This window comes from Lissotriton vulgaris, chromosome 5 (genome assembly GCF_964263255.1).
Source record: "Lissotriton vulgaris chromosome 5, aLisVul1.2, whole genome shotgun sequence".
In the NCBI taxonomy this organism is placed as follows: Eukaryota; Metazoa; Chordata; class Amphibia; order Caudata; family Salamandridae; genus Lissotriton; species Lissotriton vulgaris.
Window position 1 is genome coordinate 1,487,131,245 of NC_141693.1, and position 27,181 is coordinate 1,487,158,425.

The following is a 27,181-nucleotide window of genomic DNA, read 5'->3' on the forward strand; positions in this document are numbered from 1 at the left end:
TCGACCTAAAAAGACTAGTAAACATCACACTACAAACGGCCATAGCATTTTTAGTCCTACTTCGATGTTTATGCCATGTTTCGGTTTTTGGTTTTCAAAATCAGGGCACCCTAGTCATGCCTAATGATGCACATTGCGTGTGTGTAACTGGAGTTTACACATGTGCTACCATAGCAGCTTCTGTCCATGTTTATTCCTCGTACCGCAACCTGTCTTGTGTGTGTTTGCGAAGTGTGTACTATGTCGATGTTCGTTCTTTAGTGTGTCGCGGTCTCTCGCGTTAAATAAAGTAAATGTGCTTTTTCTCACCCCTCACAGGGCATTGCAGTGAATACAATTTGGCTGCGTCGCACGCCCAGTTTCAAGGGTTTCCGTAATCACGTCGCATGCGCAGCACCACTCCGGCTGATGCAACCGACACTAACGAGGGAGGGGCGGACACATAAACTAGGGCTTGGCGAGTTATTTCAGTATAGCGTGAACGCTCTTGAAATAGAAGAGCCAACTGTAATGTCAGAAAAAGAAAAGGCTCGTTATCAGCGGGAGCAGCAGGGTGATGGTCTGTCCTCTCAACAGAACGTGGAGCCCTGCGACCTGAGGCAGAAAGCAGACCCGCTTGCCTGCGTGGGAAGCGCAGTTTGAAGGCGGAGCGGCGGCACTTAGTGACAGGCGCCAGTTCCGCCCACAACGCTCCTTGGCCCTCCCCGACAGCCTACCTCCTCTGCGACGCCATCTTCCTCTTCGCACCGGCCCAGCAGCTGTCGGACACGGAAGGGGCCTGCCGTCTGTCCGAGAGCCTGGGGAGCCGACCGCCACGCCACGAGGAGGGGCCATCTAAGTCCCTCACAATACAGGAACCCGGCTTCGACGCGGCCGTTTACGCACCCTACCGAGCAACAAGGAACAGAGCTGCCCTACACCCTTGTCCTACGAGTATGCTGACCTCCGGACTGCTGTTGTGAGTAATTAGGCTCGCGCCGTCGGAACAGTGTGTTCTGGCTCCCCTGCTGTTGGTGGCAGTTGGCCTCGCGACCACTACGGAACTTGAGGATAAGTCGCCTCGAGCCCATACATTAACCAATCGGAAACAGCGCCCCTCTGAGGTGCCTCGCGTTCGTTTCCTGAGAAAGGCCCATGGTTACGCAGAAGGCGCATTGAGGTCGCCTTAGCATGGAGGGCACCCGTTTAAGCACCTTGTTCGTCTTCTCCCCCGAGACTCCCCAGTGCCCGGCTGGGCCACAGCAAAATGCCGAAGTTCCAGGCTGTCGGGCCTGAGGCGTGCCGGCGTGGGCGGGCTCCGAGAGGTGTCGGGATGGATGGCCCCAGCACTTCTCCCGGGCGCCCTGGGGTCTGGTTCCGCACTCTGGCCCGGCTTTTTCGGCCGTTACCCGCCTTGCTGCTGCGGTTGTTGCTTGGTCTGCCCGGCCGCTGGTTGCAGCTAGTAGCCCTAGCCTGGGGGGCCTTGCTGGGCAGGGACCGGTTGCTGCTGCATGCTGAGGAGGAGGAGAGCGAGTGGCAGGAGATGCTTCAGGCCTTGGGCGGAGGTGGGAAGCACTCTCAGGGGCTCTACATGGGCACGGACCCTCTGCTTTGGGAGTCCGGGGGTAAGGGCATGTCAGCAGATGTCTTGGAGGGGCTTCCTTCCGAACTTCTGGACGGGATCCCCACTGAACTTTTGGCGGGGCTACCCGCCGAGTTGATGCACCGTCACCTGAAGATGATCGGGGCCGATGAGGGACCGCTGCAGATCCAGACCTTCCCCGGGTTCGGCCTAATGTCCTGTATGCTGGGGGCGCATTGGACAGAGTATCAGGCATGCGGTAAAGACACGGGTGCCTTTTCCAAGGCATACAGCGAGGAAGAGGAATGCAAGGAAGCGGGTTGTGGAAAACAAAGTCCGTGGCAAAGCCTAGATCGAGAGCTTCACACTTCCACTGCCAAACTAGGTTCAGAAACGACCAAAAAGTGGACAGATCCCACAGAGTTTGTCAGCAGAAGAACCGAGCTCCCTAAACCTTCCAGTAAGTTGTCAGAGTCAACAGAGTGTGTCAATAAAAGGACTCAGCCCCACAGACATGCCGGCCAGTGGACGGAATCGCCAATGATGGCGAATGAAAAGGCCGGGCTCCACGAATCCACCAGCAGAACAGACCCCTTGACATATGCCAACCAGAAGTTACAGCCCGCCGTGACTGCTTGGGAACAGCGCCTTCTAGATGCCAGAGACCAAACACAGTCTAATGTAGGCGTTTCTGAGATCAGTGGGGTAGACCCTCCTGTCCTGCTTACCGAGCTCCAGCCATCTGGCTCTGATCATGCCCCACTGTCCCTTGTAACCCAATATGAAACCCCTGCCCAGGCTGTGACAGAAGGCCCTGGATCTCTGACCTCCGACTGTGACGCCACAAAGCAGGCGATCCCAGAGCTGCAGCTGATCCGCATGAAGCGCCTGGACTTCCTGCAGCAGCTCAGTAAGTTCGACCAGCTTCCAACACCTGACCAGGACCACGGCTACTGCAGCTTGGAGGAGAACTTGTTGCTTCAGCAGTCCACCAGCACACACATTTCTAGCGGTGTAACTCTGCCCTCGCAGCATCAGGACCACGACACACCCACTGGTACTAAATGTCATCCCTGTCATGATACTCTGGTCCCCTCCTCTTGCAAAACATCTCAGGCTTGTCCGCACCAGGACCCAAATACCTCTAGGGACGTAAGCAATTGCCAGATATTGGTGGACATACGTGAGTCCTTGAAAGAGTCTAGCCAATTGTATACACATATAGCTGCTAACCACGAAGGTGATGGGATAGACTCTGACATTGAAGAGGATCTGCCTGTCCCAGTGAGACCAGTTTGTAGCAACAAGTTGATTGATTATATTTTAGGAGCTGGCTCCAGTGATGAGGACGGGGAGAGTTCCGATTCTGATGGCGATTGGGATGAGGAAGAGGGTGATGATGGTTTTGGTAGTGAAGGCAGCCTATCAGTCCCCGAAGACTCAGGGGATCTGCTTATTTGGAAATCGTTTTGCAGCCAGGACCCTTACAACCCACAGAACTTTACAGCCTCTATTGAAACGGCTCAAAAGTCTAAGGAAGAGCCAGCTGCAGAAAGAAGTGACTTGTCAGACTCTTCTGACTCGGAAGAGTCGTCCTGGGGGGAAAGCAGCCCAGGGTCTGCTTGCTGCACCTCTGACGATGAGGATAGTGAATCAGATTGCAGTGCAGACGAAGAAGAGAACTTGAAACTTTGGAACTCTTTTAATAATTCAGATGACCCCTATAACCCTCTACATTTTAAAGCTTCATTTCAGACTATACCAAGTACCAAGCCGGTGGGATGCACGGATAAAAGTTTTAAGCTGGGTACCACCGGCGCCCACTCATGTGGTTTATTGCCCTTTCAAGTGCAGCCTAATAAACTCATTGTTGTCGGCCTTGGCGACCCTGCAAATTCCGACCCCAGCTGTGGAGTAAGCCGCAAGAAAACCCAGCAAAAAAAGGTATGTTTCACACTTTTTGCCGTAAGTGATAGCCGTTAAACAAACTGTGTTTACCGCGGTGTGATGTGAATTTATGCTTTTAGGGACAGGGTGGGTGCTTCGCTGTGCCACTGCCACAGTCTATTCCTGGAGGTTTCGAACACCAGCCAGTGTGTCAGTGCTCTCCGACACAGGATGGCACGTAGTTTCGCATCATTAGGATGGCGAATGCCTCAACGCAACCCTCCATCCGTAGAATATTTATTTTTAAGTCCTGACTGGGTGACCATGGAGGAAGGTGAGGGCAAAAATTATATGTAAGTCTTTGTTCTGAGATATTGTCCCACTAGCCCCGCTCAACAGTTTGTAACAGTTTAAGGAGAATGTAGTGAAACATTTTATCTTTAGAATATGATTTGCATGGTCAGAATATGATTTGCTTAGTAAATCCAGATTACAGCCACCATGACCAATTCAGAAGGGCCCTTTTGAGAATACTGAAGGCCTACGTTTTTAACAGTACGCTGTTTATCACGATACCTGTTTGAGCGTAAATTGATAGCTGGCCGTCCTTGCATATTATGTCTACTTCCGACACAGTTAAGAAGTGTCCTTTGTAAGCATTTTTTCGCTTAGTTTTGGATTACTGCGAGGGCATACTGTATGAAGGAGGGGGGGGGGGGGTGAGTTTGCACATAAAGAGATGGGCTGACTAGCGAGAGAGGAGAGAGTTCACATGAGGCTGGGACTGCTGAAACACTGGCCGGGCATGGGTTGGGTCACAGGGATGTCAGATGATCTTTTAAGTGCGAATCGTTATTCACTTATGACGGCCATTCATTTCCCATTTGCCAGAAAGGCAGTCCACTCTGCGTGGTAAGTGCTGCGCCTGTAAATGGGTTTCTCTGTCACGTTAAGGACCGGTTATGTAGCACCGAGTATCCTCTAAAGCATGACGTGGGTTAGGGCAAATATTATTTGTGCAGAGGAGTTATCAAGATTAGTCAGTTAACACTGTAGTAACAGCAAGTTTCATAACCCGCTTCTGTCTTGTCTGTTGGCTGTTGTCATGGTTCCATGTGTTAACGTACTTCAGGAATCTGTCTAATTGGCGACTGATTTGACATCACTGCTGATATACCATATTACTTGACGGCAGTAGTGAGCCATAGGGTAATATTTTAACTTATGCGCCTGCTGGACTTAAATGAGTTGTATTCACAATCACTCGTTTTCAGTTGTAATATGTATTTCTGTGCCTACACCCACACAGTACACAAGCCGTAAAAATTCCTAGGTTTGTTAACCTACTACTATGTGTAGGGCTACAAACAAAAGCAGGACTGTTTTTTCATGGCATCTTCCAAATGCTCTCTAGAAGTAGGCTTCCCCAGACTGATTTTAGTTTTGTTTAGGACTGCAGATATGACCTGCCAATCTAGGAGCAAACGCACCTGCTTTAGTCTCCTGCTTCATTCAATGGCACGAGGCTTCTTTATCAAGCTGCATAGCGCGTGCGCTAAAGTAGTTCACTCAGTTAATACAGTCTGCAGTGTGCAAAGGAGTCAGCAGACTAGTTCTTGAAGCCTTCTTTTTACCTTGTACATCGAAGAGTGTGGATATTAATTAGTTAACCTTTGCTTAGCCATACAGGCAATGATTTTGCACAATAGTCTAAGATCTCCAGACAACCATGTCTTTAATTTGTGCAGCGTTTAAAATCAAGATTTGATGTTACTGTTCTCTAGATGTAGCAAAAGTGTCTGTCAATAGTGCGATCATTACGTTCCAATGGGCAATTTCCCACTTGGGCATGCTATTTCTTTGGTAACAAAGCGATACCAAAGGGGATGATGGACGTAGCGTTTGAACAAATCACTCACCCTCAGTCAACTGATCTGGTTTTAATCCATCATCATTTTTTAGCTCACTCCACCACCCCAGTTCAGATATGGTCATATGCAAATCAGTCTGACCCTGTGCCTCATGGGAACAGTCCAGCCGGAACTGCCAAGCCATGTCTTCCCTGGACCGGAAACAAGCATCATGGGACTGGTTTCTGGTTAAACAGCCAGTATCAGCCATGCTAGCTTGAATTCAGTGGCAAAGTGAGCAAGGGACCCATGTCTGGACTGTTCCCATGGGGCACAGGGTCAAGACTGATTTGCATATGGCTGGGTTCAAACTGGAATGGCATGGTGAGCAAAAAAAAACGATGGATTTAGGCCCGATCTTTGTACTGGGGTGAATGTATGAACTTGTTCTGCATTCTGTCCATCAATTGTTTTTTTGCATTTGTCACCCCGAATGAGACGGGTATTCTCTGACGCGAGTCCTGTGTTTTCCATGCCACTGGAATCAAGCTATCCTGGCTGATGAGGGCTGAAAGCCTGAAACCGGTCCTAGGATGCTTGTTTAGAGTCCAGGGATGACCTGGCTTGGCATTTCAGGCTGGACTGTTCCCAAGGGGCACAGGGTCAAGACTGATTTGCATATGGCTGGGTTCAAACTGGAATGGCGAGCAAACAGACAATGGATTTAGGCCCAGATCTCTGTACTGGGGTGAACGTATAACATTGTTCTGCGTTCTGTCCAATTGTTGTTTTTGCATTTCTTTGGTAACAGCAGTATGATAACTGACATCTGCAACTGATGCGCACTTAATTGTTATACATTTGAGGGTCTGTCTGGAGCACTGCAGGATGTATTGGTTTGCTGTCAAGTGTGTAAGTTAAGACCCCCCCCCCCCCCCCCCCCCCCCACCATGTATACCAGTTGTCCATGAAAACAGTTTGCTTTTGAGACTTGAGAATGCAGTGCATTGTCCAAAACATTGCAACACAAACTTGCACCCCTGAGATCCTTCAATGGGAAAGTTAGGATGTTCAGTGGCAGCATTGACCTAGGGCTTCAAAGGCCTAATGATGTGCGGTAACTTGTTTTCGAAAACATTACTTGGTATGCCTTTAAATAGTGTAAAGTTGTTCGCTGTTGTCAAGTAACTGCACAGCAGCCAGGACTGCGCCACAGTTGTAGTCTGTCTACACTACATTTTATGGTATCCAATATACTCTAGGGAAGTGGTAGAGGCCTAGTTAAATTTTACTTTTAAGGTGGGTTAGTAGTGGCCAGTGCTTGTTTTAGTCTAAATCATTCGCATCACTTGTGAGACCACGTAAAAGCATTCTAGTCTATCTCTTGAGCTGCCTCTTGAAAGAAGTTGCATGTGTCCTGCAGATGTTAACTAGTTTTTAGGCTAATTATATTCTAAGCTCTAGAAGAGAGGCATAATGCCTTTGGATTAGGCCTCGAAGCAAAGAAGGGTTTGGCTTAAGCGCAGTAAGGCTACGCCTGCAACTATATGAAACAAAAACAAATGCCAGTACTGCTCGAACTAATTAACCACAGACTCAATAAGCTGAGTTGACACTTCTCAACTTAGAATGACCACTCTTTCAGTCCACAATATTTCAAAAATATTTTTATGTAGATATCTAATTTCTACTTACAAAATTATTTTAAGATGCTTTTTCTTATATTTTTATATATCAACGAAAGACAAAAATGACACAAATAGAAACATTTTTTGTTAGTCTAAAGTCCTATTCACAAAAAAGAAGGGTTGTGGATATGTACAATTCGGTGTAGAAAGGGGTTGTGTGGACTGAAAGAGTGGTCATTCTAAGTTGAGAAGTGTCAACTCAGCTTATTGAGTCTGTGGTTAATTAGTTCGAGCAGTACTGGCATTTGTTTTGGATTAGGCCTGGCGTAAAACTAAACTACGGTTGCGTAGTTCGCGCAGCTATGCACCGTGCAAAAACACTTAGCGTATCAGGCGTTTTTTGCTTGCTCGCGGTCCTCTACGTCAAGTTGGCGACCGCGAGCGAGCAAAATGACACCGCAGCGAGACTTTTTCCTCGTTCGCAATCAGCAACATCAAGTTGCCGATCATGAGCGTGTAAAATAAACCCCCTGTTGAGATTCTCAACGCGGGAGGTCAGGTTTCTCGTTGCGAGTGGTCGCGTGTGCTCGCGACCGCTCAGTATGAGAAACTACCAGTCCGCATTGAGAACTGCCATTCGAGTACAAATCTACAAGAGCGGCAGAAAACGTCCGCTTGCACTGTGCATGATACTGTTTGCATTGATTGCACAGTGCGGACTAGCATCCAGCACTGTGCAATCATTGTGAACAGCATTTCCTACCGCACTACGCAGTTCGCGTACTGCTACGTTTAGCTCGCGAAGTGCACTTTGCGTAGCGCTACTACGCAAACTACGCCCAGGGTTACTTTGGATTCCTGATTCACATTTTTTGTTACTGATGTGGGCCTGGTATGTGATGTATCCAAACTCCTGTCCTTAGCAGGAGGCATTTCTTTGAGGATCAACAGGTGGGATTGCATTTTGGATAGTGGTAATAACAAGCTTTAGTTTTGCCTATGTGTCAAATAATAAGCAGTTTTTTGTTGTAAGTTGTAGCTTAGTAAGCAGTTGTGCAGTTTAAGTTACTGAAATGTATTCTGGACACAATGTGTCTGGAATGGCCAATATTTTGGCTGGGGCAAAAGATGCCCTCTCCCAGGAGGAATAGGATTCTACTTATTAACCCATTTACCTTTGAAAGAAATATCGAATACAGGCAGTAGAAAGACCACCTTCACTGACAGAAGTTTGAGTAATGAAGGTTTGCCCAGAGTAATCAGACTAACTTCCTTTTTGGGAGCAAGCAGGCCTGATTGATTTCAATACCTCCTGCATGAGAAATATAGTTAGTTGAGCCTGCAGGTGATACAATATCTGCTCCATATCTAGGTCCAAAAGGTTCCATTAGTAGCATAGGTGACATATTTATACTTCAACTTTTTTCTTGGCCATTAACACCGCTTTCCTAAACTGTAAATGGCTGCTTGTCACAGATCACTTATTGGCGCTGCCATTAAATAGCTGGGCACATTTTTTCACACCCTTGTTCCTCAAATGAAAGGGTTGTATGCTTAACAATAATTTGTTTCTTACCTTAAAGAGAACATGCATAATTCCGATTATTTATGAAAGGCGTCCTTAGGTGGAATAATGTGGTAATCATTTTTAGGTCGAGCTTAGCGCAGCGCGTACGCTGCACTAGGAAATTGGTCTCTTGGAATCACTTCATCTTGTCTAGAAGCTTGTGCGTGTGGTGCTCACACGCTATTGGCCTTTGCGTCTGGCTGTAGCACGCAATTGGCCAAAGGCGTGTCTAAGTCCCAGCGTTTTAGGAAATGTTTACTCCCAGAGCGTTTTGCTTTCGGAAGCCAGCAGCGGCACGCAGGCTGCCATGTTTTTTGGGTCAGGTTTCAGCCTTTGACTCCGCTTCTTCACTTCAGAGGCTCCCCTGGGGACGCGCAAGCATTTCAGCATGTCTGAACTCGTTACTGAGAGCAGCCCCACACTAGCTCGAGCTTGGGCCTCGGGTCCCCCCAGGGAGATTTTCTCTGGTGCTTTTACCTTCCTGCTTGGGTGCCAGACCCGCCTGATTAACATTAAAAATCACGGCGCGCGCTCCCATGATTATATACCCCGCCACTTGAGAACAGAGGCATCCATGTTGTGGTCCTGACACCCCCATGCCAATTTGCGCTCCTCACAATAGGAACCCCATGCCACTCTCTCCCAAGGGTTAAAGGGATTCAACTTTACTCTAAAATTTTGCTTTTGTTCCCTAAAGCCGCAGAACATAATTGCCCCAACGCCATAACAACTTGTGCATTATTTGCAGGCAGGGGGCCAGACCGGCCCACTTGCTTTTTCTGATTTCCTTGTGTCTCGTGGCCTGCAAGGTGGGCACTTGATCCGAGGTTCGCTAACCACAGTGAAAAAGGCATTTGGCCATGCAGCGTGAGTCTCGCTTCTTCAAGCGCGCTTTGTGATCCTCAACAAGTCTGGTGACATGGCCCTATTGAAAGTCACTGGTCATTGATTGGAGAACGGATGACACTTTGTAATCTGGGCTCTCGTTAGCGGGACTCGACGTAGAGGAAAAATGCTTCTAACCAAAGATGCAAACTTGAAAGCAAGCAGGAACCTTTTACCCCTTGCGGGCTCACCATTGCCAGACCTTAGCACTAGTGCTTTATTTGTAAAACAAACAGTGAAAGGCCCAGACTTTTTGTTAGGATCCCAACGCCAGTGCTGATGTATGAGAGGTTTGTCGAGCACTCGGGCGGCCCGGCCTTGATTCTGTCCCGTGCCTCTTCCTTCCAACACCCACTCGTCCCTGTCTTTGAACCTCACGCTTGCAGGTGCTTTCCCACTCCTGTTCCCTCCCTTTCTAGTTATGTTCCATTCTTTCTTTGCCTATTTATGTTCTGCCTTTCTCTCTTGTACTCTACAGGGTTTTAAGTGGAATGAAAAAAAGAAGGGGGTCCCTAAAAGGAGTGTGGCCTACTTTATTAGGGCAAGGCTTAAACACATAAACTATATTCTGTAATTTAGATTGTCGTAGTGTGCCCTCAGACTGGTGGTTAGGGAAAGTAGTAGCCGCCTCGCGACCAAGGGATTGTGCAAGCTCACCTCAAGGATCAAGCCAGTTTGATGTGTCCTTCAGGACAACAGCTCCTGATTCTTTAACATGCCCGGTACTTCACTGCTGTCGGCTGCTATTCCTGTTTGTTTTTTCACGGCTAACTCTGTACTTTTCCCACTCCCATCAAAAGTCAGTGGGAATATTGTTTAATTACATATCAAGACCTGAATATGCCAATGTCCACCTTTCCCACTTTCAGCAGCTGATTAACATAGTGTTTATGCCACTGGACGAAAAAACGGAAATTGTAAGACCCAAAAAGAAAACTGATGGAAAGATGTGCCCCCATGTTTTACAGCGTGTTAACGGGCAGTGTATACGGTACGGGAGGGGAACATCGCATGGCACTAAGAAGGGGAAGCAACGAGGTGGGACCTGCGGAAGGCTGTACAACCATATAGAGTGAAGGGGCTGAGGCAAAGTAGGCATTGAATGTGTATGATCAAGCCAGAGAATCTGGCTCGCTGCTGTCCCCGAAACAACAATAAACGCTGTGCAACAATCTAATTAACACCTTCACTGCTAAGGCATTATTAGTGATGCCATATAATTTCCATTGAAATCAATGGAAAGTCCATGACGAGTTACCCTTGTCATTAGCAGCCAAGAGGTTAAAGAAGGTCCACCCATCGAAGCAACAAGGGGTGGCTGTGAATGAGTACTTGGCCACGGGATCCTGATAAGAGAAAAACACAGGGAAAGAACACCTAGGAGGAAAAGAAAAATGACAAGCAGACGGACCAATAAGATGAGATGGTGGGATGTAAGCCCCTTTTAAGATATATTTAATACAATTGATTTCACAAGCGAAACCTAAAAATAAAGGAAATTAAGTGAAATGGGGTGGGGTAATGACAAAAAAGTGGGAATTATAAATGAAACATTCCGTAAACTGAACGTCTGAATAGTGCTTTGGGACCCTTTTAAATTGCCTATATTCATATATAATGTGGAACAGAAATCCTTAATGATATCACTTTTTTTTTATAGCTTGTCTTTGAAAAAGCGTAATCTTTTCTCACGTGTTGCTTCAACTCATCAGTTGGCTACTATGCCTTTTGGAAAGTATGTCAATGCACAAAATGTTCTCAATATTTTAATCTCTTACCTTATACCTCATTGTGATCTCTTTATCTCAAACTGCTTTTTCCTAATACAATAACCAGTCAGTAACATTCACCTCACGCCTCACATGCCTACTTCCAGGGCCTAAACTATACTAGTGAAATCTATTGGTCACAAAATACTTGTTTCCTTGCATGAACTGGTCGTCAAGGCCATGTAATTTAACAGAAACTAGTGATGTCATTGAGTTTACTCATTTTTATTTTACTTTCTTAGTTTTCTTGTTTGCTTAGAGATAGGAAAAATCAGGTGGGGATATGGAAGCATATGTAATTAAATTGAATCTATTAATGCTATTTATTCTTAGTTGAGGCACTTGAATTGCAAAAGCTCTACATCCCTTAGAGTGCTTAATACATCTGAAGTATACCTTGATGGTGGGGTTCTGGTTTTTGGTCTTAGTGGGAGATGTTCAAATTGTTTGTTTGAGACTGCTGGGTGTAGTGTGACTGCCCTATGCTTTGAGACCTGACATTTTCAAAAAAGTCCTTCACTGCAGAGGAAGGCCAAAAAAGAAAATCCAGTTAGCTAAGTTTAATTCTATGTCAACTTCAATCATAAGTTTCTTGCCATTTGGTTCTGTATTGAGCAGTCCAGATGTCAGCTTCTTCTTTCAAAGCCATTATTTATACATTTGTTTCCCATGGCTGAAAGTGCACAAAAATAATAATAGTGTTATTTGTAAAGCGCAAACGGCTACCTCAAACAGAGGTGTCCCGGTGCTATGCGGAAGTCCGGTATGGAGACTGGGGCCTAGGAGCTATCCTTGACTAAAGAGCCAGGTCTTCAAGATCTTTCTGAACTCAGGTTCTGTGTCCACCATGCGCAAATGTTGTGGTAAGGAATTCCATAGCATGGCTGTCCTAACTGTGAAGCACCTTCCTCGTCTTTGCAAAGCGAGGAACGCAAAGTAGGGGCTGGGTATTAGATCTCATCGTGGTTCGATTAAGTTGGTATGGGCAAAGCCTGTGTCTGAGGTATCTCAGTTGTTTGTTGCGCATGGCCCGAAAAGCTACGGTCAGGGACTTGTATTCCATTTATTTCGCAGCCGGGAGCCAATGAATGAACCTGATATGTGGGGAGATGTGATGACGGAACGGCACCCATCGGATAAGTCTTGCTGCCGCATTTTGAACCATATGCAGTTTGTGAATTGGGTACATCGGTAGTCCCAGGTACCGACTGTTTGCATAGTCCAGCTGGAATGTACCCAGAACCAACTTACCTGATCTATATTTCAGCAAGATGTTCATAGCACTCAATAGAAGGGTTGCTGCAAGACCTTTGGCAAAGATTATGCCATTAGTAACCCATGCAACCCAGCTACAAAGGCACTAGTTGGGCAGATGAGTCTTGCTAGTCCCATCAGTAACCCCATTGAATCTTGGCCTGCAGTGACTCTTGCCAGTTGGAAATCATCAGTGAAATCAAGATTTCCTCAAGGAGCGGGTCAGTTTCTCAGTAACAATTAAAATGATATGTGGAGTAAAAACACGGAATAACTTTCACTGAAAATTATTTAAATGGTGGAGTATTTTTGTCCTGAAAATGCATTGGGAAGTTTTTTTCTTTTTTACTTCTCCCCTACCAGAGAATGTTGGGTAGTGAAAAAGACTCAAGATACACATTAAAAAGGACGATAAAGAAGCTATGTTTAGGGGAGGTACAATATGGAGTAAAGAAAGCAATTGAGAATGTCTATGTATTTATTTTTGTATAGCGCATAACTCACCGTTCGGTCTCAGAGCGCTAGCGATGGACTGAGCTATGGAGGACTGGCATGGGATTTAATATCAGTTAAAAAGCCAAGTTTTAAGGTTTTTATGAAAAGTTTTGTGGTTTGGGTCCATTCTAAGAAATAAAGGAAGGGTATTCCAGGTGGAAGGGCCTATTTTAGAAAAACTTCTGTCCCCATTTCTGACTGTCCTAACCTTAGGGACCTTTAAATAGTGTTTGTTAGAAGAGCGCAAGGTTCTCCCTGGGCAGTAGTCTTGGAGCTTTCTCTGCATGTATTTAGGTCCGAGACCATTGATGGATTTATGCACCAAACATATTTTGAAAGAGATTCGTTTTCTTATTGGGAGCCAGTGAAGAGCCTTCAGGCATGGAGCTGAGGGGGTGCGAGGTGGAGGATCAAGTATCAGCCTTGCAGCAGAATTTTGTAAAGTCTGGAGTATAGTTAGAGCGCTATCATTTACATCAGCCAATAGCGCATTACCATAATCGAGGCGGCTGATTATGAGAACAGAATAAGAGGTTTGCGGGAGGCAAGTGGGAGCCACTTGAAGATCTTCCTAAGGCTTCTCATTAGCCCTATACTGAAGGGGACAGCCTTATTTATGTGTGGGGACAGAGACAGTTTGTCATCAATGATGACTCCCAGATTTCTGACTGAGTTTTTTGGGGTTGGGCAGAAGCCTAGAGATGTAGGCCACCATTCATCTGTCCAGATTTTGTTTGCCATGCCAAACAGCATGATTTCCGTCTCTTCTGCATTTAACATTAAATAATTGTTAGTCATCGATTCTTGGATGGCAATCATGCACTGTTGGAATCTCGGTTTGGCATCGGCTGGATTGGGGCCTAGAGTTATCAGAATCTGGGTGTAGTCAGCGTAGGATATCGTATCAAAGCCACATGTTTTGATCACCTTCGCCAGTGGGGATAGATATATATTAAATAATGTGAGGCTCAATATAGAGCCCTGTGGGACACCTTTGTCGTTATCCACATAGGAGGAGGAGAATGATCCAATCCTGACCTGTGACCGTCTCCCTGATAGGTAGCTTTGAATCCATCTGTGCGCACGACCCCCGACACCAATCTCCCCCAGCTGTTTTAGCAGGACGCTGTGGGAGATGGTGTCAAAGGCCGCCGACGGGTCTAATAGGATCAGGATGGCAGATTGATTAGCATCCAAGGCTAGCCGAATATTGTCAACTACCTCCAGAAGGGCGGTCTCGATACTGTGGCAGGCCCTGAAGCCCGATTGGGAGGTATCCAATAGGGTGTTGTCTTCTAAGTATTGAGTTAGTTGTTTATTAGGGACTCCATTACTTTGCCATATAGTGGAAGGAGGGAGATGGGGCGATAATTGATAGGTTGCTTAGGGTTTACATTATTCTTTTTTAGAATAGGTCTAACGATTGCTCTTTTCCATGACGCAGGAAAAATGGCCTGGGCCGTCGATAGGTTAAAAATTTCTGTGATTTCGGTTAGCATGGCAGGGGCTATTTTTACAAGGATCTGGGCAAATGCTGGGTCACTTGGGGAGCCTGATTTAACTTTCTTTAATTTATCGCTGACTTCCTCCTTGGTAAAAATATTGAATTCTGAGAGGGACTTAGGCATAGATGTTAGTTCCGGAGTCGGTGTGTTAAGTGTGTTTGCAACATTTTCCGCCCTGGTAAGTTGTTCAACCTCTTCTGGGGAAGGTTTTGTGAATGACCTCTATTTTATCCTTAAAATAGGTAGAGAGTTTATCGGCCCACTCTTGGGACTCAATAATGGGGGGCTGACAGGAAGGAGGATTGGAGAATTCCTTTACTATGGAATACAGTTCTTTATGGGAATTGCCAGCTTGTTCGATTCTCGTTCCTAGGTAATCTTTCTTAGCAGCGGCTATCTGACACATGTATTCCTTGTGTGTGGATTTATATTGTTGTTTGTCCATGGCATCCTTGGATTTTCGCCATTTACGCTCTGCACACCTGGTTGCCTGCTTGACAAGTTTTAACTCGGGTGTAAACCAGGGGGACCTCGTGTTTGGACATTTAGTTTGCTGTTTTGGGGCAATATGATTTAATGCCTTAGTGATCGCTTTATCTAGATCTGATACTGCCTTGTCTAGGTCTGTATTAAAAGTCACAGGGGAAGGTGAGAATGCGCTAGTGAAAGAATCAGGGTTCATTTTATTCTAGGGCCTGCTAAATTTCACCTCCTTTCCGTGGGCAGATTTAAACGTCTTCACACTGATGTTGAACTTTATTACCATGTGGTCAGACCATATGACTTTATTGAGTTCAACAATCTGGAAACCTTGGGAATTGGTGCAAAGGAAGTCTAAAGTGTGGCCAGCATATTGTCTGGGACCAGTTTCCAATAACGTCATGCCCAATGCATTTAAGCTATCCGTAAGTTCTAAGGGGTGAGGATCTTGCTGTAATTCAATATGGTAGTTGAAATCGCCTAATAGCAAAAAATTGTTACAGGCTAGAACATGCGGAGCCAGAATCTCCAGTAGCTGGGTCACAAAGTGGGTTTTATTTTCAGGTGGTCTATAAACAAGTGCACCGTTCCAGGATTCCTTGCTATTTAAATTAAGGGAGAAGATAAGAAATTCTCCTCGTTCTGAGATTTGTGTATCAATAATAGAAATTTTTAAAAAGGATTTAAATACTATTGCTGTTCCAAAGCCCCCCCCCCCCCCCCCTCTTAGCAGTCCTGTCTAGTCTGATAATGCTGTAACCCCCAGGTAGAGCTGTCGCAAGATCTGGAAGGGATGAGTCTTGAAGCCATGTCTCTGTCATGAAAAAGAGATCTGGTTTTTCTTGGTCAATTAATGCCCATACTTCTAAAGCGTGTTTTGGCATAACAAGAAAACCAACCAATGGTAAGCAATGAGTGGGTTCTATGTTAATGGATGGAATGCTCACATTCATTGCACACTCCAGACAGGAGCCAACTTTCTGCAAATCAGGTTTTGGCCTGCCCAAGGTGTAACAGTCGCTTTGCTGTATAAACTTTTTATCCAAAAAAACACAGTAGAAGGGCTGCTTTGTCTGTACCAATTGTTTAGCGTGTGTCACCTGTAAAGGGTGATAAGAAGTCTCATTATAATTTAATAATATATTTTAATTTATCGGCCGTGTCGCTATTTTGTTCAATTTACACAGGTGGGTGGTGCTATGGACCCTGATAAGATTTGCGTTGAAGCCTATGAAATTGACTTACCTTTTTTTTCTGGCCTTAAATTGCTGATTAATAGAAGGCACGTCTAATGTTTTCATTAGTCTGTTAATATTAGGGCTGTTTTAACTATTTGGCTGTAAATACGTCCTTGACCTATTTGGTAGGCATGATTTTTTTAACAGCAACTCTAATCTGAAGCAAAAAATATTTGAAAGTAGACTGAACCACAAAACACACACTCATGCTTTAATTTCCACCATTTCATCTGGATCAGGATAGTTATGAGGTTCTTTTCTGTTTGTATCGTAGTCCTTGGAAGCACAAACCTTTACTTTGAACATTAAGACAGAAACTGTTTGGCACTTGTCAAAAAGGATGAGCTCTTATTCCTTCTGAATAGAACTTCTGGGCAGATCACTGCAGGCTAGCGCAATGACTTAATTGGAATTTAGACTGGAACGCTTGAAAGACTTATCTTGGAAATGCAACACTATCCAAAAAACAAGCACGTTTTTATGCCTGTTCTAAAATTGAAGTCGAAACTAGGATATCTCTCAACTGGTTAAGTGTTTGCCATAGTCTTACAAAGGTGTTCTCACTGCAGTACTGGATGCTTTTTGGAAAAATTGCATGTAGCATAGTGCATATTAAATCACAAATGTAAGTTTTGATGCACATATTGCATTGCCGAAACAATTTTTTGGAGGGGGGTAGGTTTGGAGGGGTGCATAATCTTTTAGCATTTAGTTACTATTGTTTTTTCCAATCATTCGAACTGTATGAGGTATACATATTTTTTTTTTCTAGTAGGCCCACCCTGGTTGGGGTTGCATTATAGCTGATGTCACATAACCTGGTAATTATGCCGATGGGGAATGCTTCAGACTGATGTAAAAGGATGAAACTGATACTCTGCAGTGGGACTGGGCGGGCTGATGTAACATGAACACATACAAAAAATTCCATAGGGATTCGAATAGAAAAAAACGCAGGCTTTGTTTTATGCGGTTGTTACTTCTACTCTAGGACGGCACTTGAACTAGAGCGATAATTTTATCCGAACTAGTGAGGGTGGGGCGGACAACCTCCCTAATTTACAGTGGGTAAAACTTCCTACTGTGCTTAGTTTGAGATTTCATGTTTTCAGATTATCCCCATATTAAACGTCAGGCATAGTGTGTAATAAATGCAGCATTTCTGGGGAGGAGTGGGATGTAGTTGATTGTACTTTATTTTTGTAAAGCGCAGCGTATGCCAAAGGTGTTTTGTCACTGCGTCGTCTGTCAAGTCATTTACAACAACAGTGGTAAGTTAATATTGAAGAGCAAAAAGCCAGGTTTTCAGCTGCGTTCTGAAAATCAGTACGTTGGATTGGCCTCGCAAGAGCTTGGAAGTGTGGTAGGCAACACCTCCTACCACCCCAAGAGACTTTATGAAGTCTATACAAAACCACGTTCTTAGTTGCAGATCGAAAATGCCTATTTGGTACATGCCAAGAGGAGACTCTTGAGGTAGTCGGGGCCAGTCAGGTTAAGAGCTTTGTGAGCCGTACAAAATGCTTTAAAAGCTAATTTGCTTACATTATTAACTTTTTTTTATTTGAAACGTACCCATCAGACTGCAGAGCTGAACCAAGATCAACATAAGAAAATAAAAATAAATACCAAGAACCTGAGCTGTGTTGAAGCTATTTGTAGCAGCAGCAGTTGTTTGTTCTGATGTACAACATGAACCAGCTTACGTTTTCTGAAACGTGGACCTGTGAAAATGCTAACCATATCTACATCATGCACCACGCTTCTGTCAATACACTTCTTCTGGATGTACACTTCTTCTGGATGTACACTTCTTCTGGATTTAAGTATTCACGATCTTGTTTTTAGGTCTCGCCTACAGCATTGCTTTAGCATTGCTTGTTTGGAGAGATTCTAGTAAGCCTTTCAAAAGTTAACCAAACTGCGGATTAGGTACAGTGCATGTGAGCCAGGCGCGTGCACATCGCCAGCCACATCGCACACCATTTGTCTGAGCCTCGGCATCAGACTTAAAGGAATCCCCCCCCCCCCCCCCCCCCCCCCATCAGACTTCAAAGGAAGCACACCTTGTTTTTTTACAGGAGAGATTTCGCCGAGACTTGAACCCCGTTCTACAGTACCTAAGTCGGCAGTTCTGTATAATACGCCACATTACTAAAGCTTGTTTGTTTTGCTCCGTCCATGTCTCATAGCCTTTAGTGTCACAATAAGGTCGTTTTGGGGAAGAGCTCATTGTTGGCTTGTTTTTACAAGCTCTTGTGCTTGTTCTGCCTTTGCTGCCATCCCTCTGTTTTGGAACTTTCTGGCAGCCCCTACCGCTAATTCTTGGTTGACTGCTTCTTGTTAGATTTACTTGCTGCTCACATGTATGTATTTTTTTTTTTTAATTGCTTACAATTTAAGTTTTGACATTGTAACCAAAAGATCATGTGTGTGCATTTGAAAACTTCCGGCTGGTGCTATCATGAGGATCTACATTTCCCATCAGCTGGGTTCTCATGCGTCCGTCCCCATGCTCGTCATTCACCGCCCACTTCTTTTCCTGTTTACTTTAAAAAAAAATAGGCAGAAGCAGGGGTGTGCCTGCCAAGCATGTCTGTGAGTAGCGATCCCTATGTTATGGGTCTCTTTTACATGTATAACCTGATCATGGTAGAGTAGTACTCCGTACACCGGTCCTCCTGAAAGTGAACAGGTGCCATCTAAACTGATAACTAACTGCATGCCGAGAAAAGTGTTGCTTGGTGAGTATGCATTGTTCAATGGTGTTCCGTCTTAATTTTCATTTTTTGGAATACGATCAAGTAGATAATGTGCTTCGATAGATAACTTGCTTTGGTAAAGTTGTCGTCCACTGCCTGCATATCAGAGTATAGCAATAGGACTGTAATGTGCTGCCTGGCTGCCTTGCACACGTGTGGTGAGGCACTGTTCTCACACCCATACATGGACACCAACTGCACTCAGTGCAATGCATGCCCGTACAACTCACTTTTGCAGGCATTTCCAAGATTGAGTGACAGCTACACCACCCTGTACAAACATTTCCAGAAAACTTCTAGAGTATCAGAATTTCATAGTTTCAGGATATATCACTAACCGCAATTCTGGAGCTTTTCTGGTAAATTTTCGAATCGTAACCGCTGAATAAAATGCCTCGCTAGTAATATCTTAGTAGTGCTTTCCAATGGTTTTTTACTCTTATTTCACCTTTTTGTTACAGCGCTGTATGTGCGTTTTGTGACCTTGTTTGCCAAATCAGTGTCTTTACCCTGATCTCTGATGCTGCTGGCTAGCCTCCTTTCTTTAGACGCTGCAGAAGGTCTTACTCTGCTGGCTGGTGTGGTTCTTTTGATGTGAATGTTATGAGCATTTCTTTTCACACCATTCCCTTAAACAGCCTGCAGGCTCCTCTGCTGCTTGCATTTCCCCCTCCCTTCTCGCCCAGTCCTTCACCTCGGCGTGCACTCACCCCTCCTTTCTCCTCTTTCGGCCGCTTTGATGTTCAGTTAGCCACACGCTCTCAGCCTCCTCTGCCTTTTACCTCCATATTTCTTGCTCTAGGTCAATTCCTTTCTCCCCATCTTTTTCTTCCTCATTGACTTCATCTGCATCTTTCTCCCTATCCTTTTATCCTTCATCTTTCTCCACCTTTCTTCCTCAGTCTTTCTTCTCCTCCCTCTCGTGTGTGCTTTGTCCACGTGCTTCTGTCTCCTCCATTGTTGAATTCCCACTCCCTCCCTCTGCCATCTTCTGCTCGCAGTGGCAGACTGTCCGTTTCCGATCTGCCGGTGTCTGCTTGCTAAATTTGCATCTGCTGGTTTTATACCACCAGCCTGTGTGGGGCGGTTGCTGTGGGGTATGACCTAGCCAACATTCCTCTACCATGCTTGGACCTCGTCCATGACTGTTTACAAGAGCAGTGTGCAGCCCTGCCGCTCCCGCCCCTTCCTGCAACGGGCACACTTGAAGAAGCAGGGCGCACTGAACCCTTCTGCACTTGGCGCAGCCCCTGGGCTGGTGACATTTCTTGCCTCTGAATCTGTGTTATTTTCTTGCTGTTGCCGTGCTCCCCCGGGTGTAATGAACTTTGTAATAACAGGCCTAGCACATTACGATATCCACGCACAGCGACGCTTTGCCCAAGCCATTCCATAGACTGCTCTGGTTTTTCTGCGCAAGCACATCCCAGCTCAGTTTTAGGTGCCCGCAGAGCCAGCTCACCAGGCTCTGCTCAAAGTGCCCACAGCCTCTCGGCGTATCTATGCTCCCCGACGTTAGATCACGTTCCATGGCACATTTGAGCTCTGCTCCAGTTGTTATATCTGCCTGGGGCCTCCTGATATGGTCAGGTGGTGAAAGTGTCACAGTACACCCAGACTACGACTGGGGTGCCAGGACACACAAAGGGCGTTCCTCTGGTGCTGACACTTCCCGATGTGCCTGGGTACTGTCACCTCAACATACCCTTTTGTGAAGTGACTTCTCCTCAAACCTCTTAGCGTTGGTTTTTTTCCACCTGAATCTGTCATATTGCACCCAGGTACACAATAGCTCCTCTTAGTGCAGAAGTGAGGTCTTATGTGTGCTTTGCATCAGTAACCATTGATTTTCAGATCACTAACGTTACTGCAAGTTTTCCAGGACTCCGTGGTAGTGCTACATTCTGGTGCTGTTGGCTTCGGCACTTGATGCGAGTGCTGCCAGCCTCCGTGCGCAGGTGTTCTCGTCTGTGCTTCTGATCGGAGTCCATTGCTTTGTGTGATACTAGCCTGAGGGCTCCATTGTAGTGCCATGTACCACAGGTGGCAGTGCTCATTGATGGTTCATTGTACAGCCGGCCCAAGTTCTTGGTGCTAGTGCCACAGAGCGCAAAGTTAGTGTTGTGTGATACTAGTCATGGAACTTTACTCTAATGCTGATGGCTATAGGGATCAGTGGTGGTGCTGTGTTTTGTCGACTCCACTGCCTCTTGGTGTGCTGTGTACTTGTGGCTTAGGAGTTGATGGTAGTGTAATGTAAAGTAAATGCCGAAGCCTGAATTAGCCTGAGAACCTTCCTCTACTGACACTACAATTGCTATTTAACCACCCTTCGAGCATCTTTGCCCCTCACTGCACCAACAAGGCAATTAGCGTCTGTGGGACACACACATCACCGGCCGTCAGTACACGCTTTGCCACCAGGCACACAGACACCACCGGCCCTCAGTGCACGCTTCCACCAGGCACACACACACCACTAGCCATCAGTGCACGCTTCCACCAGCCGTCGGTGCACGCTTTGTTGAAGTGTATTAATCAATACTAAGGTGTATCGGGCTGGTCAACCTGGTGTAATTCGCAACCCAGCGGATTACCATTTGTTAATTTGTTATGCATTGAAGTGCTAAAGGAATGGAGCACTTATGGGTGCTGCACGCCGAACTTGAGAAAATTCAAAAGGAACAGTACATGTTTAAAATGAGGGTGTGTTTCGGATCACTGACTTTGCACTTTACTTTTAAACGTGTCAGTGCACGCTTTTCCACCAGGCACACACAGCACCAGCCTTCAATGCCGGCTTCCAGACACACACACCACCAGCCGTCAGTGCACGCTTTCACCAGGCATACACACCACCGGCCGTCAGTACACACTTTCATCAGGCACAGACCCAATCAGTCATCCGTGCACGCTTTCACCAGGCACAAACACTACCCGCCATCAGTGCACAATTTCTACAGTCGCACACCCCACCAGCCATCAGTGCACACATCAATCGCAGTATGGCACACTTTACTTTTAAACATATTTATCTAAAGTACAGCATACCACCATTGCTACAAAAATAAATACACATTTTTTTGCTCTACAATTTATAGACTTTTGTTGCAATTGGTGTTGCAATATTTAGCAATGCAAATAGCTCAAACTTAATTAATGCGAGACCTATTGTATTGCAAATGCTTGTTGTTGGAAGGTGACTTTTTTTGTCTTTCTCTGTTAAACGATAGTGCCTTGGATTAGTGCACATCCTTTAATAAATAACGTCACCTGTGATCCTTCCTATGTTGACAAAAGGAGGGTCATTAACTTGATAAAAAATATATCAAGACTATTCTGTTTGTGTGCTCTTCAAAGTGATGACCGAATAGGAAGAGTTGAGCTCGTACTGAAGCAGCCGGTTTGTTTCCAATGCCAATAATTTACCTCTAGTGGTCTATGGTTAGATCATCTCGGTAAAATACATTAATGCCCCTGCTGTGGAGATCGGAGTATAATCTTCAAATCACATTCTGTTGGAAAGATTCGTGTTTTTGTACTGCAGATGCAAGTTCCAATCTCAGCAAGATCAATAAGGGCTTCTTAATCTACTGTGCATGTTCCATAACCTGCTGGTCATAGGTTCCAACACTGGTTGGGCGACTCCGGATTACAGTGCCTGCTGAAAAGGTCTGTGTTTTACTGGTTGCAAACCACTTGGATATAAGGACATTTGATGAGTAATGTGCCTGTCGTGGTGATATGCAGGTCACTGCATTTCAGATTCGTAACCCAACCGCTTTAGATCAATTTTTGCACCTACGTAAAAGTCACAATTATGACATGGTCTTTCTGCTCTCGAGTTTCGTGTCTTTTCTTGTCCGCCTCACTTTAAAATTGAGAGGTGGATGCCTGTAAATGTAACCTGTTCACCATTCCATTGCCCCAATCTCTAGCATTTGAGGTGCTTAAAAGTGGAACGTTTAATTTACCAAAATATGTGTAGCGCCGTTTTCATATCCGTTGTCCTACTCACTGAAACAAAAGTGGATGGAGGAATTTTACTGCTTCCAAACCGAAACAATTGGCCACCACCCACCCCACACGGAAACATGCATATGTTAATTTTGTAAAGCACGTAGGACTGACCTATTCCAAAACTAGAGGGCGTCGGGAATCTTACCCACCCCAGTCTCCATTGAACCCAGTTCTGTGCCTGCAGTTACTAAGTAAACGAGTAGCAAGCTCGCTCGCACCGGTTGCTTACATCTTTAATTACCTTAAGAAACCTCCTGTACCGCTCTTTGATTGACCTTTCCTGTCTCTCAAAATTGAACAGGCACTATATAAACTGATGTTAGACAAAACTTTTTGTCTGGAAAATGGAGAATTCATGCTAAGAAACTTCTTTGCCATTGTTCATCTGCCTACAAGAAGGGCTTCTGTCATCAGTCTCATTTGATATTTGACTTACTGTTTTTATCTTCCTCCTTGTATCGTAGGTGATTTTGAAATGCCCTAGGTGGTAGGCAGTGCGTTACTTAAACCTACAAATATGTAAACCACATGTTTGTGTGCCCAAAAGTAAATTGGAAACTTTACAAACTTTTGGTGGCAGAAATGTATCACGTTTCAAAAGAAGAAATAAAAGCTTTGTACACCCTTAGTACTCAGCACATTTTCCTACACTCTCTTCCGATGGTCAAAGGACTGATTATTTGATTCCTTACCTAGAAACCTAACACAGCTATCGTGTAAGTTAGTAGATAGAGCAAGATCACAAAATATGATGGACGGAGTGTTAAAACTTTTCAAACACTCTCCCCTAGTCACAGATATGGGTTTAATGCATTGTTATTTTGCTCTTCACGTCACCCCAGTTTGGACCCCGCAATGTGAAAATCAGTCTTGGCCCTACTCCTCATGGTAAACAGTCCAACCTGAATTGCCAAGGCCCTCTGTGGACCAATAAGCGTTCTGGGCCCGGTTTCGGGGTATCGCCCCTCATTAGACACTCTAGCTTGAATCCAGCAGTGCAGTGAGCAAGGGACCCATGCCTAGATATACCCATAGCCACTTAGGGCGCACATCGCAAGCTCACCAAATAAAATAAAATGAATCTGCACTGGTTTTGTGGATTCAAGTGCATTACGTCTTTATTAGTTGTGTACATGAAGTATCAGATACTAGTATACTTTGTGTTGCTCTCCAGCAAAACTGCTTCAATTAAAAATTAAGTTATTTCTTTCAAGAAAGTGACTGCTGAGCAAATCTTTTCGTACCTGTCTGTTTTTTTTTTTTAATTTTTAAAATGTATTTATTTAAACTGTAACAGATTCTGTTTCTATTCAGGACTCTTATGGTACACCAGTCGGCTCTTCCAAAATACATAAAGGAAACTTTGTTCTCTAAGTAGTCACTCTTTTCTATTCAGTTAGGGTGGATGGCATTTTGTAAGAAGTGAGTGTGGTGTCGGCTAGCTTATAACCTCAAGCGTTCGAAGTGTAGTAAACGATTCAGTCCTAAAAAAGAAAAAAACGCCCTGTTGAGCCGCATGATAAACATGGATACCTAACTACATATTTGTTTTTACTAGGATCTTTATTGGCATTAAAAATGTAGCTCTTAACGTCTGGCACATCAAAGAGTATTGAGTGTGAATAAGCATTTTTGTGAACAAGTGGCAATAATACTAGATTTTCAGTAATTGTTGCTTGTGCAAAAGGTATACACTGAAAACGTACTGGAAAAATTCCACTTTTCCTTGCAATTGTTATTCATTGGTGTTTCTAATATTGCAGTGGGCTGAAATTTTGTATTTTTTCTTCATAGGTTACGTTTCTTGATGAAGTTACCGAGCACTACGTAGGCAATGAAGACCGAAAGGGACCGTGGGAAGAGTATGCTCGAGATCGATGTCGGTTTCAGAAACGCATTCAAGAAACTGAGTGTGCCATTGGACACTGTTTTTCTCCTCAACACAGAAGGCAAATGTGGTGTCGAATACAGAAAGAGCTTTGCAGCTGACGCTGGAAACGTCGAACGACTGACTGTTTGCTGTCCTGTGATGCATTGTGCTAACAGAAATGTAGGCTGCAGTTTTAAAGGCATGGAATAAAACAAATCAACAATTAACCACTGAGGCCTTTCAATTGTGATGTGTCATGACTCAAAGAAGCATTGGCAGTGTGCATTAGGATGTACTGTAACTCAATCTGATTAAACCTACCAAAGTTTAGGAGTTAAAATCGCCCTGCATATTTTTTCATACCATTTCTTTCTAGTTCCAAACGTTTGACTGTAAGATTTGTTTCATTTACCATCTCGATCCAGAAGCTTTTTCGATTTTTTTTCTAAAATTTTTTTGTACATTTATCTAAAAGAAACCAGTGACAATTTCTTCCAGATATCTTTTTAAGTAACACTTGCTGAACCTATGTATAAAGCTATAAACCTCGCATCTAGGAAGCAGTAAACGTGACATTGTAGAATTATCTGCTGCCTTTTTGTTTTGTTAAAAGGTAGTCTAGTTTTCAGGATGAACAATCCCGACCACCATTTCCCGCTCTGATTTGGCAATGTTTCAGTTACCTTCATTTTTGTGAGTTGTCTCAACCTACTCCTCGTTAAATCAGATGGTATGTCTTTTAATCATTTAAGTTAGGAGCTGTGGCATCTCTGCTTTTTCAACATGCAGTGCTTTGAACACAGCATAGAAAGCTGGTACAGTCCTCAGTTTTAGCAGCACCCGATGTTTCTCCTTTCACCTCCCAGCAATTATGATGCAGTTATTTTAAAAAGGGACCGGTTTATCTTTCAAGAATTGAAACTTTTAAGCCCGCTGTTTTTAAGACTTTTTTTTCCAGTTTTTAGTTACGTTATTTAATATTGGTACTGGTTATTCCAAATAGTTTGTGAAATTTAGTTCAGCCATTGGCCCACGAAGTAATTTGATCTGGTTAAATCAGTTTTGGAAATTTAAAGTCCTGCAATATGTATGCACATTAATATGCACATTATTACACTTTTTGTGCAAAATGCTTTTCTTAGTTCATTTATAGAATGTTGCCTTTGGAAGGCTTTCATGTTAAGTATTTTGTAGTTACACTGCATGCTTAACAAGACACTTTACCAAAATGCATGTTCAAACTGTGTTTATACACAGGTAAGCTATGCAGCTTATTGCTCATGCTACCGTTGATTATTCCCAGAGTGCTCAGATTTTAACAGTTTAAGTGGCGTCTGTGTTCAGTTGATGGTACATTAGTTTACAGGTCTGTAGATCTCCAATTTATTCTAGAGACCGGTATGGAGATCGTACAGTTGCCTGCTTCCATAGTGCTGTACCCTTTCTAAATTGGTTGAACTTTTGTTCTCCTGCCCTCAATGTTTTTTTCTTCCTTCCCCTCCTGTATTTATTAATAAACAGAACAATAGCATGTTCTACGTTTGCAAAGAAAACCTTGGTGTTCCACTCAATTATGAATGGATTTTGGGATAGTGTGCTTGAAATTTGCATCACTTTTTTGTAAGCCTGAGACTGCAGATGAGGTTGTCTTTTTTTTTTTTTGTATGCCAATAGCATCTTTGGTTGGGGACTCCGAACAACGGCAAGCATTCAGAGAAATTCAGCATCACTTCTCATGATCGCGTTTAGATTGAATGATTTGTTTTTTGCAAATATCAGTGGTAATACAATGGACTGTTCCAAGATGTGCTGGATTGTGTTTCTAAAGCAAGGAAAGATAAGAGGACTTGTCATATATTCTATTTGAAATTTGAGCTTTGTAATTATGAGATTTTATTTTTGTATTCTGGTTGTAGGCCAACAGCCTTCATTGCGATCATCCTTTAAAAAAAATTACATTGTATCCAATGTATTTGTTTCTATTTAAATAATATATTTCTTTGTTAAAAATTATAAATGTGTACATTGTAATAAAAAGATTCACTAATGACTTACTCAAATGCTTTTTGATAGCATATATACTAGAGCTATCTTTATGGTTCAGAGGTAGTACTCTGAAACTTGGTGATAGTTCAGTAATTGTGACATACCAATCTTATTTGCTGAGACCAATCTCTGTAATGTACTGTGGATGGACGACTCCTTGGCGTGAGGAAGCAATTGTTGCTCAAGAGCTGACAGAGGAGTGTGTCTTTGAAGATGTCTGCTTTCAACTTAATGAGCATCTTGTTCAAGTGATACCTAGAAGTCAAATCGTGCCCCAATCCGATTGCTGCAGGTCTAGTTACTAACTTTGTCCTAAAAATGTTGTTGATAATTCAAAAGAAAAAACAAACCAAAGAGGATAGAG

At 44.2% G+C, this 27,181-nt stretch overlaps 1 protein-coding gene across 1 annotated transcript; it reads left to right on the plus strand.

The window, feature by feature from the left end:
- Positions 1–437: 437 nt before the first annotated feature.
- Positions 438–26,825, plus strand: PPP1R15B (protein phosphatase 1 regulatory subunit 15B). Its single transcript, XM_086923461.1, has 2 exons — positions 438–3,505; positions 24,696–26,825. The coding sequence occupies exons 1-2, from the start codon at positions 1,247–1,249 to the stop codon at positions 24,888–24,890; spliced, it is 2,454 nt and encodes an 817-aa protein (XP_086779587.1). The 5' UTR covers positions 438–1,246; the 3' UTR covers positions 24,891–26,825.
- Positions 26,826–27,181: the final 356 nt, after the last annotated feature.

Excerpts from the sequence above, each read along its gene's own strand:
- PPP1R15B (XM_086923461.1), top strand. The coding sequence starts at position 1,247 with ATGCCGAAGTTCCAGGCTGTCGGGCCTGAGGCGTGCCGGCGTGGGCGG. Across the intron at positions 3,506-24,695 it reads AGAAAACCCAGCAAAAAAAG|GTTACGTTTCTTGATGAAGT; the intron begins GTATGTTTCACA and ends TTTTCTTCATAG.